This window comes from Anastrepha ludens, chromosome 6, assembly GCF_028408465.1.
Source record: "Anastrepha ludens isolate Willacy chromosome 6, idAnaLude1.1, whole genome shotgun sequence".
NCBI lineage: Eukaryota > Metazoa > Arthropoda > Insecta > Diptera > Tephritidae > Anastrepha > Anastrepha ludens.
Window position 1 is genome coordinate 76,767,199 of NC_071502.1, and position 14,699 is coordinate 76,781,897.

General features: G+C 40.2%; 1 protein-coding gene across 22 annotated transcripts in view; it reads left to right on the forward strand.

Annotated features, from left to right (window-relative positions):
* LOC128868683 (dystonin) overlaps positions 1-14,699 on the forward strand; it is a 166,906-nt gene that overhangs the window by 40,172 nt on the left and 112,035 nt on the right. For all 22 annotated transcript variants that reach the window (XM_054111067.1, XM_054111053.1, XM_054111064.1 and 19 more), the window contains 2 exons: positions 9,462-9,551; positions 13,410-13,580. In XM_054111067.1, coding sequence (XP_053967042.1) covers positions 9,462-9,551; positions 13,410-13,580 — 261 coding nt within the window. The remainder of the gene's footprint in view (positions 1-9,461; positions 9,552-13,409; positions 13,581-14,699) is intronic.

A 14,699-nucleotide genomic window follows, 5' to 3' on the forward strand; every position in this document is an offset into this window, starting at 1 on the left:
TGATTTTAAAATGTGCTGTTTGGCAACACTCTCTGGTGAGAGAGCAATCAGTTGACACGGTTTCACAGAAAAATAAAAATTTCGCAATCTACACACTTACACGGAGATGAGTTTTTATTTACGTGAGATGAGAATATAAGTTTGATCGTGTCAGCTGACGTCGGTGAGTGTGGGCACTATTACAAATAACACGGTCGATAATTCACAGTCGTTAATTGAATGACAATCCGACGTTCACGATACCATCGATGGTCGATAATCACTTGGCAGTCGTTTATCTATTATTAATCGACACTTCGTTTAAATTGACCCCAAATAAAAGTTCTTTTTAGAGGTTCAACATTTTAGTTATCCACACTATTTCTGGTGTTATCTAATATTTATTTACGCACATCTGAATTAGTTTCCAATTAAACGTCCATATATTACGCCGCACCATTAGCGAATAATTTCGTTTAATTATGCCATACAGTGATCTTAGGATCGTGATATTTTCTATGGAAATATACGGAGCAATTTATCTACGATAATAAGGCAGGGTATTTTTTATTTTTCTTAAAAATTATTATTATCTTTCATCAAAAATGTTGTTTCCTTTTGGCTATTGTCAAAAAAATACCAAGAAGTAATTGCTTTTAACTAAGTTTATATTTGGTTTTATTAATAACACTATGTGATAGTGGTTCGGCCTTTGTATGGAGACCCTGTCCAAATTACACAGATAAATTAAAATCAGCTAAACAACGCCCACCCTTACTTTTTGTAGAAGGTAGCATATGCCATACGTTTTGCTTCGGCGACACGTTGATGCATTTGCTGTCCAGCAGCTTATATGACGTGTGTCGGGTGACACACGTACGAGTACCTGCTTCGTGTCACACATACTTGTTGTCGGCTTTTGCATGATGAAAATCAAACATTTTAGATATTAGCGTCATGCACCCGACACGCACACATATAAGCTGCTGGTCAGCAAATGCATTCGCGTGGCCACAGTACAAAAATATGAGAAAAGAACACGCAATCCTATGATTATGCTGAAAGAATAATATAGAAATATTACAGCTCTGGTGCAGACCAGAGTAAATAGGATATTATTTCGATAAAAGGAAATACCATAAAACAAATGATGTGTATAAAAATTCCGTACTTTCCCAATTCCTCATTTTATGACCAAAAATCCGTTTTTGAGTCATAACAACTACCTTATACAATTTCGCTAGTTCTCAATATTTAATTTTTTTAAGAGTAATCAAACAGCCAAGTATTTGCGATTTCCCAGTTTTGCTTTCGTTACGTTTAAAATTTTTCCAGTTTTGACAAAGTTGTGAAGTAAGTATTTTTGAAAGTACATTTAATACCGTGTCAAAAGACCCAGGGATCTGGGATGAAATTTGGTCACAGTTGAGAAAATTGTGATAATTTTGAAATTTAATTTATAATTTCAAGTACTAAGGAAATGTTCTTTAATAATGGTGGTATTCATTTTGCCTTCCGCAAATTATGTGGTCACCCAGGATTCTTTTGAGTTTGTGCATCATTGCAGGACATTGCTCATATGCGTTCTCTACTCTACATAATTTGAAGATTTCTCACAAATAAATTTCCAGTCTAATCAGTTGATGGTAGAGTCTGGTTGAACTTCGATAAGTTTATGCATTCCTTAAAACATTTTTGGTTAGTTTCCTATGAGTTTCTTTTTTATTAGGTAGATAAAGGTAGTCTGGAGTTTCATTCCCTTCAATGCCAATGTGACTCTGTTCTCAGAGAGCCGGGTTTTAAATGGCGGGTCCCAAACCCAGCGCACAACCAGCTATCCTGGAATGTTTTGCCTTCTAACGTTAGCTCACTCCCGAACGGGTGTTCGGAAGCTATCCACAGGATACGTGGGGTAATCCCGGACGTTGTGAGCTGCTTGAACCATATGCAGAAGAATCGTCCTGGCCACTCCCAAGTGAATGGCGGTCAGTAACTCTCCCCACTTGCGTGGACTACATATGGAACCATCCTCCATTCCTCTTATTACTTATTATAAAATGTAATGTCGAATTTTTTGAAACCTCAGTAAACGTCGTTTACGTATTCCCTCCAACTGTTTTTATTAGCAGCTAATTGCGCAATTAATTAGCTATTCCTTCTCCTTGTATTTTCTTCATATCGTTAATATCAGGTCAGTCCATAAGTTCGTTCGTATTTTACCCATAATTTCACTTTTGTACGACTTTTGCATACAACAAATTATTCGCGGTATATAACGAAACTATTTATATTTTCTTTGATACATATATTGTGCATTCAACAAGTGATTTTAATCGCGGAAAGAAGCACGTGTTGTTATAAAAGTGGTAAAAATGCAACAAATGCTCCTGCAGAAATAAACACTGTTCACTGAGAGAATACCGTGAGTGTAAGAACTGCGCAAAAGTGATTTTCAAAATTCCGAAGTGGTAACAGCGACGTGGAGGATGCCCTGCGCGCTGGTCGTCCTGAAGTCTTTAACTCCGACGCTTTGCTCGAACTCGTGGAAGCTGACTCAAATTTGACAGTCGATATGATAGCTCAGAGGTTAAATTCATGGCATGGAACAGTTCATAGGCACCTGGTTCAGTTGGGAAAAGTTTCAAAGCAGGGAAAATGGGTTCCGCATAGACTTTCCGTCGCCAACCTTCAGCAGAGAGTGAATGTGTGTTCTCAGCTGCTGCAACGGCTTGAAAATGAAAGTTTTTTGAACCGTATTGTTACTGGTGATGAAAAATTGTTCCAATAATCCTGTTTGCAAACGCCAATGGTTAGATAAACCAGAACCGACCCCTAGAGATGGCCTTCACCCCAAGAAGACTCTCCTGTCTATTTGGTGGGATATGGCCGGTTTTGTTTATTATGAACTTCTGGAACCAAACCAGACGATAGCTGCTGATTGGGTAAAATACGGTGCACTAGACAGGGCTAGTGTACTGGGGCGGCAGCCCTTGGTCGGGAATAAAAACCCGAGTCATTCCGGTAACGTAGAACCGGCTGCCATGGGAATAACCTGGCGACCTATGCTATCGCTTGCATCAGACCACTTGCCCATTATCATCTCGATCGAGAGACCCGCCGATTTTGTTTCCGCGGATCACCGGTCATATATCAACTTTAACAAAGCTGATTGGACCAGATTCGCGGAATTTACTGAGAACATCTTCGCAGCCCTACCCACTCCCACCGATGTGCGCGCAGGCGAACGCGCACTCCGCAAGGCGATTACAGCCGCCGCGGCTCGCTTCATACCTGCTGGACGGATCCGGGAATTACGTCCCAATTTCCCAGCCGAAGCAGCCGTTATGGCAAACGAGCGTGACCGTCTACGCCAGGCCGATCCCGGGGATCCTCGTATAAAGGATCTCAATTTGGAGATCCGGCAACTGGTCACCCAACATAAGCGGACCAAATGGGTAGAGCATCTGAAGTCCTGTAACTTCACCTCTGGTGTGAGCAAGCTCTGGTCCACCGTAAGGTCCCTGTCGAACCCGACGAAGCACAACGACAAGGTGGATATCACCTTCAACGGTCGTACTTCGTCGGACCCGAAGAGATGCGCGAGCTATTTTAGCCGGCAATTTATATTGCATCCTCCGGTCGACAGATCCAAACGTTGTGCCACCAGACGGCTGCACAAACTGCCCTACAACAGTGCACCGCTTACTTTCACCAGCGACGAGGTTCAGGGGGCCATCAAACACATGAAACCATCAAAAGCCATTGGCCCCGACGGACTAAACATGCTGATGCTGAAAAAGCTGGGTCCATTGGGAGTAGAATATCTCACAAAGGTCTTCAACCTGTCTATGGCCACTCTCATCATTCCTGATAAGTGGAAATTAGGGAGAGTGGTCCCACTGCTGAAGCCTGGGAAACCCGCCAACCAAGGGGAGTCTTATCGTCCGATAACTCTCCTTTCCCCAGTAGTGAAGACACTTGAGGCCCTTCTACTCCCACTCCTCACTCAACACCTGACTCCAGCCCCACACCAGCATGGTTTCCGTAGAGTGCACAGTACCACCACGGCACTCACCGTCATAAACACCCAGGTAAACCGCGGCCTTAACCAAAACCGCCCCTGCGAGAGGACTGTCCTAGTAGCGTTGGACCTACAAAAGGCTTTCGACACAGTCAGCCACGCCACGCTACTAGATGACATTTTACAGTCGACACTCCCGCCAGGGCTGAAGAGGTGGACCGCGAACTACCTGAGTGGTCGTCACTCGTCGGTAGTATTTCGAGACCAAACCTCAAAACAGAGAAAAATAAAGCAAGGAGTACCGCAGGGTGGTGTCCTTTCACCCTTGCTTTTTAATTTCTATATTTCGAAACTCCCCCAGCCACCAGAGGGAGTCTCACTGGTCTCATATGCCGACGACTGCACGATAATGGCGTCGGGCAATGACATTGATGGCCTATGCTCAAAAGTAAACGACTACCTCGCCAGCCTTTCTCGCTTCTTCACTGCGAGAAACTTAAAACTTTCTCCCACTAAATCCACGGCGACCCTATTTACCACCTGGACAAAGGAGGTCAAGCTGCCACTTCAGGTACACGTCGACGATACCCCAATTCCGACGATAAACAACCCCAAAATTTTGGGAGTCACCTTTGACAGCTTGCTCTCCTTTTCGGCGCACACAACCGCTATTGCAACGAGAGTACAGAATCGCAACAAGGTCCTCAAGTCGCTTGCCGGCAGCACTTGGGGCAAAGACAAAGAAATGTTGCTGTCGACTTTCAAAGCAATAGGCCGACCGGTTCTGAACTATGCCGCGCCTGTCTGGTCGCCTGGAACCAGTGATACGCAGTGGACGAAGCTTCAGACCTGCCAGAATACTGCCATCAGGACCGCGACAGGATGTCTCCTGATGTCCCCTATCTACCATTTACATGACGAGGCGCACATGCTCCCGGTTAAGGAGCATAACAAAATGCTCGGCAAGCAGTTTCTGCTTGGGTGTCACCGTAGGCCTCACCCATGCAGACACCTGCTTGAGCCTGAGCCACCTCCCAGGCACATCAGGAGACACTTCCTCAACTACGTGGACGAGATCCAGGACAAAACGGACAGACCTCTCCAGGATCGGACAGTATACAGACAGGCTATGAACGACATTCATCGGGAGACACTTACCACCTTCCTAAGCTCCCGACCCCCGAATGCCGTTATCGGAGTCCAACCACCACCCATCGCAGACGAAGAGCTCCAGCTTCCTCGAGAGTCCCGCGTAATCTTGGCACAACTACGTTCTGGATACTGTAGCAGGTTAAACTCCTACCTATCCAGAATCGACCCCGACATACTAAACATATGTCCTGCATGTGAAGGTACCCCGCACGATACTAACCACCTCTTCACATGCCCCATCAAACCCACTCATCTAACACCTCTCTCCCTCTGGACCCAACCCGTCGAAACTGCCAGTTTCCTGGGCCTACCGTTAGATGAGCTAGACGAAGACGACCGGTAATTTACACTACACTGACAGGGCGAAGATACTGCTACAACAACAACAACAACAACATAGCTGCTGATTATTATTCCTATCAGCTATCAAACCTGAATGAGACACTTAACGCTCGAACTAATGGACTGACCTGATATTAATTAAACAAACCAAAAACACCGAAATATTCCACCAAAATAATTTCTATAAAGAAAAACCTTTCACAACAGTATTGCCAGCTGATTGCCAATTTTGGAGGTAATCTGTCATATGTGAACAGGTAGATTAATTTTGTGGATTAATTGATTATTAATGCATATGTGAACGTACTTTTAGGATAGTACTTCCAAGTATAAGTAACGAAATTTTACGGAATATGCTTGTTGTGTATAAACAAACAAAAAAATGTCAAGCAAAGAAGCAAAAGTTTGGTAAACAAACGCCATTCTGATGAGAAATTGTAGAAAAATGGTAGTTGACAATTTGCAAGTTATATTTACTTTAAAATAATGTCAAGTTTTTTTTAGAAAACTCAAGGTAGTACTAGAGAGTAGAGGGTTTGAAGTGCTACTGGGTGCGGAGAGAAGAGTTCCTTGACACAAGGATAAAGCTTTTTTTTGAAGACATGATATCGCAAGGGTTCGATGTAAGTTTAACGATTTTTTTGTCTTTTTTGACATTTTTGAGCAGTTTAAAAAGATATATGCAAAGTGCAATGTGGGAAGAACCGTTGCCGCCTTTCGTTTGCTCCGTACATGGAGCACATGATGAGATTTTTGACAGTACACTAGTTGCCAATAATCACATCATTGATTTAGCTATTGGGCGAGCTCCACCATCACAACAACCAGCATCTACTCAATCGCGATCACAATGTTCATTACCACCTCTAGTACTTAATTCTCGTCGGAAGAAAATCTCGCGGGAAACTTACTATGAAAATAATTGGAATTTTAAAAAAGAAATAGCGGGAAAAATGCCTGAAAACGGAAGTTCAACGGTGCCGTCGTTCAATTACTAAAAGATAAATAAAGTAAATATTAGAAATAAAAATAAAAAATTAAATAAAATTAGAGGCGCTTAAAGAAACACTGAAAAAGCGAATTTAAAAATAATTTTTATATTTTGAATTACTTTTTATTTTTAGTTTTTGAACTCTTTTTTGTCGATATTCAAATGAATTCTTGATATATTTAATTTAATTTAACGAGGCCAATGAACTGTACTACTAGAGTACTTGAGTTTAAATAATTAAAATAAGTTTTCTTTTTTTAATTGCAAGTACAAGTATCGAGGAATCACTACCACCACCGTACCAATAGCGAAAAGTGGAAAGCATTAGAAAATTAAAATTAATTGCGACATATATTTGTTATCAAATTTTATACTTATTTATATCGAAAAGTGGCAGATATTGGAAAGAGGGGCGAGGCCCCACATCAAAATTTTAATGAGCAGTGCGTATAAAAAGGGGTCTGCGATGTTGAGTGGGGTAGTGGAGACTACCATTCAGTAAGGCCCGGGCTCAAAACCCACAGTGGGTGTGAAACACCCGCCAAATATATACTATGTATAATGCAATATCAGTGGTGTAAGTGATATGACCTATAGAGGTCGTCAATTGAGTGTGTGGGTTATTCACACATAGTAAATTTATACATATAAAAGACTTCGTTCTGTGTGTACATCTGAGTGATCTAATAATTATCTACGTATATTTAAAAAAAATGTATTTATGCTTTACATTATTACTCTGAAAAACTCTGATTCATATCTATTACCTCTTCTTATTCCACTTCGACAATTCAGATCAATGTAGAACTTATAACTACAGTTGCGGACAAAACTCTTCGTACGACCCCTTTTTTCTTAATTTCTCCCGATCTAAAGCATTTAAGAGAAACGTAATGATGCAGTTTTGTTTTAAGCCTAATTATATATGAAAAAAAAAAAATATTTTCAGTATTTACTTTAAAAGTTATTCGCGAAAAATTTGTATGGTGCTACAACAACAACAACGTTGCAGAAATACCATCAAGAACTGTAATGGAATATTGGGTGCAGTGGAATAGTTCTGGATGTGGTGCGTCCGTTTCCAACTAGTGATTTTTGCAACAAATACATACATATGTACTCGTTATTAACGATTACTTCAGTAAGTGGCCAGAAATGTACGCTCTTCCAAACCAAGAGGCCAAAAGCATTGCTGAGGTTTTTATACAGCTTTCTAAGTTTGGAGAATCTACTGAGTTATATTCAGACCAAGGAAGAAACTTCGGGTCCGCAGAAGTTAAAAAACAAATAACACACTATTTTGATTCTGTTTTTACAAATTTTAATACAATAATACCAATTTTTTTACTTCCTATTAATTCTGTATATTCTCCTTTCTCCATTCCTCTATTATTGCTGTTTATAATGCTACTACTTTCTTCAAAAAGGCCCATTTCCAAAGAATTTAAAGTTTTTTATGAATTCCCTTTAAATGATGTGAATAAATATGTATGAGTACAAAAAAGAAGTCAAAGATAAATAAAGAGTGCTAGTTTTTGCTATTGAAGCCGAAAAATTAATTTATTTTTTATATTAAAACTCATTCTTGACATACTGTGTGTAGTTTTTGGTCGATTAGTTTCTTCTCGTGCATTCTTCGGTCTGCGGTTCTAAACCATAAAACGTCTCTTTCTTTGTATTTTTGTCATTTAAAAGCTGATAATATACTTTCTGTTCCAATATCTCCTTTAATATTTGAATTGAGACACAATTGTTTGTATTGGTGGAACTGTTAAATATGTTAGTTCACAATCAACTAAGGGTGAAAAATAATCCTCGGATAACGGCTTCTCAATGTAAAAACATTTGAAATTCCAATGGCAAATCTCCGAGTGTATTTCTGCCATGAAAAAAGCTCCTCATAAAAAATATCTGTCGTTTGGAGTCGGCTTGAATGTGTAGGTCCCTCCATTTGTGGAACAACATTAAGACGCACGCCACAAATAAGAGAATGAGCTCGGCCAAACACCCAAAAGAGTTTTTGTTTCCAAAAATTGAAGAGGATGACATGGACGACATTTGGTTTCAACAGGACGGTGCAACTTTTCACACTGCCAAAGTTACACTCGAACTTTTGGCTACCGTTTTTAAATTCCGATATCAATTGGCCGCCTCGGAGCTGTGACTTAATCCCGTTGGACTATTTTTTGTGGGGAGCCGTTAAGGACAAGTGCTATGCGAACCATCCAGAGACGATTGATGCTTCAAAACACGAAATCGAAGTTGCCATTCATGAAATTGGATCCCAAACAATCGAAAATGTGCTTAAAAATTGGGTTGGTCGAATGGCCTACTGTAAAGCCAGTCGTGGCAGTCATTTGAACGATATTATTTTTCATTTATAAATGACAATGTTCAATCTTCAAAATAAAAAAAAAAATTTGAAAAAATATTGATTCGTTTTTTTTATAGCCGATTCAAAAAGCAAATTTTACATGGCCCACCCTATATGTATAAACGAGAGGTGCTGTTTATATTTCTGGCTAATTATGGAAAAATTAACATTGATGGGTAAAAATGGTTTTATTGGTTGTCAAAACATTCTCCATTTTTATTTGCGTTCGTTTGGACCAATTTTCGAGACATTTTGTCCACACGCGCTTCCAGTGCGTTTTTAAATTGTGTGGCATCCATCGTGCACACTACTTTCTTACCACATCAAATTTTTGAAGAAATTTTAATTTTTTATTAATAAAACATAGATTTTTGTGACTATTATTAGTGGCTGCCTTGAAAATATTCGGTTCGGGCTTAAAAATAGATGTTCGTTCATTTTCTAAATACATGTTTAATTAAATTTTAATGACACGACTGCTATTTTTTCGAATTTTCTGACTCTGAAAATAGTTTTAAGCTATTATATTTAAACTTAGCTTAATTATTAACATTTTATATGAATTTATATTACTTTAAATATTATTATTAAATATTTACCAGGCTAAACGACAAGTGGACGATTTATTTGAAGATCTAAGAGATGGTCACAATTTGCTCACACTTTTGGAAGTTCTATCGAATGAATATTTGGTAAGTTGAGAACCCACACAATTTTTAAATTTTCTTTCATTTTATTTGAAATCTTTTTTTAATCGCAATAAATTGAAAAAATCCAGTCTTTAACATAAAATAACAAAGTTAACAATAGTAACAGTAACAAAAACGCAAAACAGCGTTGACAAAAGTTTCTATCTTGTATAGGGAGTTTGTTTTTAGCTGCATGAGAATTATCGATAATTAAGCTTTGGCAGCTGAGAATGGTAAACTGTGTTGACATTTCTGATAAACTGTAAAAATATTTGTTCTATCGAAATGAACCTATCCAGTGGCCGCTCGAGGAAACTATCTCGCAGAGATATCCGTTTCATTTTCAAGAAAGTGGGCAAAAATCCAAATGTTAATGCTTAAAAATTAGCTGAACATTTAGCAAGCACATCATAAAGGTGTGTTCGCCTAAGAACAATTCGAAGGACTCTGAGCAAACACGGATTCCACAATAGAACATTACGCAAAAAAATTTAGGTTAGGTTGAAGCAGTTGCCTGTGGGATACACTCATAGTCCCTTGTGATGCTGCGTGGGAAACTTGTCCCTATCTCTCCTAAAACCAGTGTGTGGTTTTCAAAAGTTTTATAATATTTCTTTGCGCAGAATTAAAATCTTTCAATTCATTGAAAAATTGGCTACGTAGTAAACCTACGTCTGGATAGAGCGGGACAATGACACAGAAGAAATTTACAGCTTCTGCAGAAGCCATGTATTTACAACACACCCATCGTATTAGGCAGTGCCCTGTTATAACTGAGATCAGTGTATAAGACTGTGCTTGTTTTGGCTTAGCGGAGATTCTGTGCGTTTAGCATTAAGGTCGGCCACAATTATCGGGCGATTCCACAGGTGGTTTCATTACGCCATCTTTCATTCCCTTCTCTTAAGGTTTCCTCGAAGATAAGTAGCTTACATGTTTGTAAGGGTATGTCTATGTCATTGGCTATGTACTCATAGGTCAATTTGGTGTCGAGTCTCGGTAGCTTATCGGCTCTCCAGTTTCGTTCAATGTCGCAATGGCTAAGAACCCATGTTAACTTAAGGTGAAATGACTCAGCCCTCTCGTTAAGAGATATGCGGCATTTCATGACTACCTTGGAGGCTGTCGACTGTTTTGTGATGGATTTTATCAGAGAAAATGTAGATATCATCTCTAGGTATCGTTTCATACTGTACCAGTGCCGCGGCTTTCATTACTGCCTTTATCAGTTCAGTCTGAACAGGACCACAGTCCGTACACTTACATAAAGTCCCCATTTTCGCCGAACATAGATTTTTAAATTTGTAGCTTCCAATGAAGTTTGAAGTCAAGTATCACTCACTATCAAGGTACCTAACTTCCGATGAAAACGGAAGAACATGAATGTTGGAAATTGAAAAATTATTTCTGTTTAACTTCTTCTTGGAAACCCTGTGAAAACAGGTCCAGTCAGTTCTTTTACGATTTCCACGGGAATATAAGGTTTCCTGAACGCAATCGACTTCAAAAAGGATCAGCCTATGATCCGAAAAAGAGCTCTTTTGGGAAACCGTCTTATTTTTAACCATGACCACAGAATGGTGAGAGAATAATATCAAGAATTAATTCCAAGCCGCTTGTTGTTTCCGATGCTGGGGCAAAACAAACGTTCTTTCAAATTAGTAGATTATGGCTAATTAAAAAATCAAAAAGAGATTCACTTCGTTCATTAATTCCACTACTGCCCCAAATGGTGTGTCTTGTATTTGCAACACAGTCGATCAGAATGTTCTCGTTCTTGGTCAAGAGAGATGGTGCATTTCTTCAGGAGGCGTTGAGTTGTCATGGGCCATATATGAGACACAAAATACAACTTTCACTTTATGGTACCACCGTCACATCTGGTAAACTGGGATTATATAGCAATTCTTCCTTCAGTCCCATAATTTTATGCTCCCAGATCCAAGGCTCTTGAATCAGGCAGATATCGAAATCTTCGTCACGGAGAATGACAAAAGACCAGAGACCCGTTACTGATCAGCAGCAGAACGACAGAGCTATGTTCCTAAACTTTCTTTTACATTCCTTTACCTTGATGACAGACCAGTTATCTATCGGAACCTCAGGGATTTGCAATTTAAGATACGAAAATTTCCGAAGTTTCCTATCCAGCTTAATTTTCGCGATCGTGGTCACCTTGGAATCTCCGAAGCAGAGATGAGCTTTAGCGATACTCTTATCCAGAAACTCTTTCGAAACCTTGTCGGCATATTTTAAGGGACGACAGCCTCGACATTGGCTATGAGATACCTGACGGCCACGCCTGACCATGTCCTTCAATAACTCCCCAGGCAGTACCTCTCTTCCACTTTTGGATTTAGCGTTCACAAGATAGCTTGATCCCTGGCCACTTCACCATAAGTCGCCCTCGCGGCCGCAGCTACCACACTGGTCGTAGGGCCCTTAGCACCCTGAACTGTGGAGATTCTGCTCTTCTTAGCATCGCGCCCACTCACGTCCTGTGAACGGTTGCGCTTAGCCAAGCTCTGTTCCGAACATTTAGGCTCTTGCTGTGGCTGGTTCAGCTTAGATGCGATCCAGCCACAATCGTACTCCTTGATTGAAGCTTCGCATTAAGCACGGTCTTCAATGTCCCTCTCGTGCGCTTTATCAGCTTGTTCATTTTGTTCAATCTTTCCCAGAATGAACTGGGCTCTCGTTACGCCAGGAGCCGGACACGGGATTTTTATTTTTCTTTTTGGCAACCTTCACTATGGTTGCCGGGGCATCCTTGCGAAGTCCACCTTGACTAGCTTACTGGAGGTCGTCTTCGAGGCTGTTTGAATTCAGCTTGGTTTGAGAAGAGGAGTGCTGTGAAGTGTCTCGGCCGGCATACATGGCTCGACGATCGTGTCCTGGCGTCATGGCTGGAGGCCAGCATATCGTCTTCAGAGAGCGCGCTCTGCACACTCCGGGTTTTGTTTATTTGATTCCTTTATCGTTTTATGGTCCCACGGCGGAGCCGCCTTGCCGTGGTAAGGCGCTTAATACAACCGACCATGCCTGGGCATCGAAGGCTGTGTTATTCGCATCACTTTCCCCCCTAAAAAAAAATAAATCTGATCGCGAAGCATTGAAGAAGACGCCGAAATGTCGATTCGTCTTCGTTTTCAACTTGTACGTCTTTGACCTTCGACTACGTGGAAATTTTTCCGCAAGGATCTTGGCTTATATGCCTATAAAATACAGCTCATTCAATTCAATTCATTGAAACCAAAGGACAATCGTTTGTGTTCAATTTTTTTCGATTGGGCTAATTTAGATTTATTAAATATTAGATTGATGTCGGATATCATAATCAAGAAATAAATGCCATGAAATTAACTACCAGATTATAATAAAAAAAATTCATTCCAATTATATTTCTGTTTGGTTAGTTATCAAGCTCTTAAAAAAACCACCAGATATAATTGGCCCTGGTTGTTGTTGTTGGTTGTGTGGCTAAGATTCTCCTTCAATTTGTGGTGTGCGTCTTGATGTTTTTCACAAATGCAGAAACTTACTGTTTTATGCCGCCTCCGAACGGCAATGATTTTCTATGAGAAGCTTTTTCGTAGTAGAAAGTCTTTCGGAGGTTTGCAATCGTAGTAGCCGAGAAGTAGCCGCCATAAAAAAGCACGTTTAATATCGTTTGGTGTCTGGCACACCAAAAATATCGCCACCGGCGGCCAAAGTATCCTAAAACGGATTCTGATAGCGGGGAGCAAATTTTTGCACATTCCTGTAGTACATCGGCCTGGGATATTGTGTGCTTCTTACATAACAGATATGTTAATAGGATAATAATAATTTGGTAATTATATTTTATATATGTATTTCCAGCCGCGCGAAAAAGGAAAAATGCGTTTTCATATGTTACAAAATGCTCAAATGGCTCTTGATTTTCTTCGGTACAAAAAAATTAAATTGGTTAACATCCGCGCTGAAGACATTGTTGATGGCAACCCCAAATTGACGCTTGGACTTATTTGGACCATAATTTTACATTTTCAAGTGAGTACGAATAAAAGCTATTAAAAAATAATGACTATAGATTATTAGATTATTACTGTACACATACATATAATGTAGCATCAAATTTGTGGACGATATTACGTTAAGGTTCCCTCACTAAATGGGGTAGGACTTACATTTGCTGTCGAGTTAAAGTTCTTTGGGTTTACTTTTCAGACTGTCAACACAAATAGAGCCGAAAGATGGAGCTTAAAACCGTGTTTAGCTATACATTGCTGTTGTGAGTGTTATCCTCTTCTATGGGCATTTTAAGCTGAGTTAATAGCTTTCATAGAGGCTTTGTTGTGGGTCAGGAACTCGCCCGTTGTACCACATCCTACCATAAAATCTCTGCCGGGCTAAAACACTTCATCAAAAGTAGCAATTGATTTAGAGCTTTGGCTAAATGGTACACCACGAATGTTGTCTGGGAATCGCGTTGAGCTGGCTAGGCGACGAACTGATCTTACATCAGTCAATTCTGCGTAGTATTAGGGCATCCCTTTATCCTCAAGCAAGCTCTGGAGCAAGTCGGTTTGCATCGCGCAGGACAGGGTAAAATGAATGAATACAGAACTAAGTCCCTTAAGGATAACGAATGGGGTTTTCCTCCAATGACTTCTGTCGCAGCTGCACTCTTGCCAGACATCGCTGTCTAAACTCTATTTAAAATCTTAATTTTTTGTATGCCTGGCAGGCTTAGCACCCGCAGTAATCCACAGTATTTCATCGTTAGTTAAAGAGACGAAGTGAACCCCTCAACACCCTTATAGAGAGTGGGAACCGCAGCAACCTAACCTAACCATAATATTAAATGAAGTGACCTACAGCTATATGGCGACTCTGAAAGTCAGATGATTTTTATGAGGAGTTTTTTCAAGGTAGAAATACGGTGAGAGGTTTGCCTTAACCTACCATCACCTATCGCTATAAGAAAAAAACTTGTCTATCATTCGGCGGCTTAAGTGCTACTTGAATCAAAAATCAGTGAATATATTAACATTTATGCGTTAGAAAGAAAACTATCTTGAAATCAGGGGTTGTTGTTGTTGTAGCAGTTCACGAGGCCCTACCAGTACGGTGTAGTCACCGATCGTCATCGTGTAACTCATCTACTGA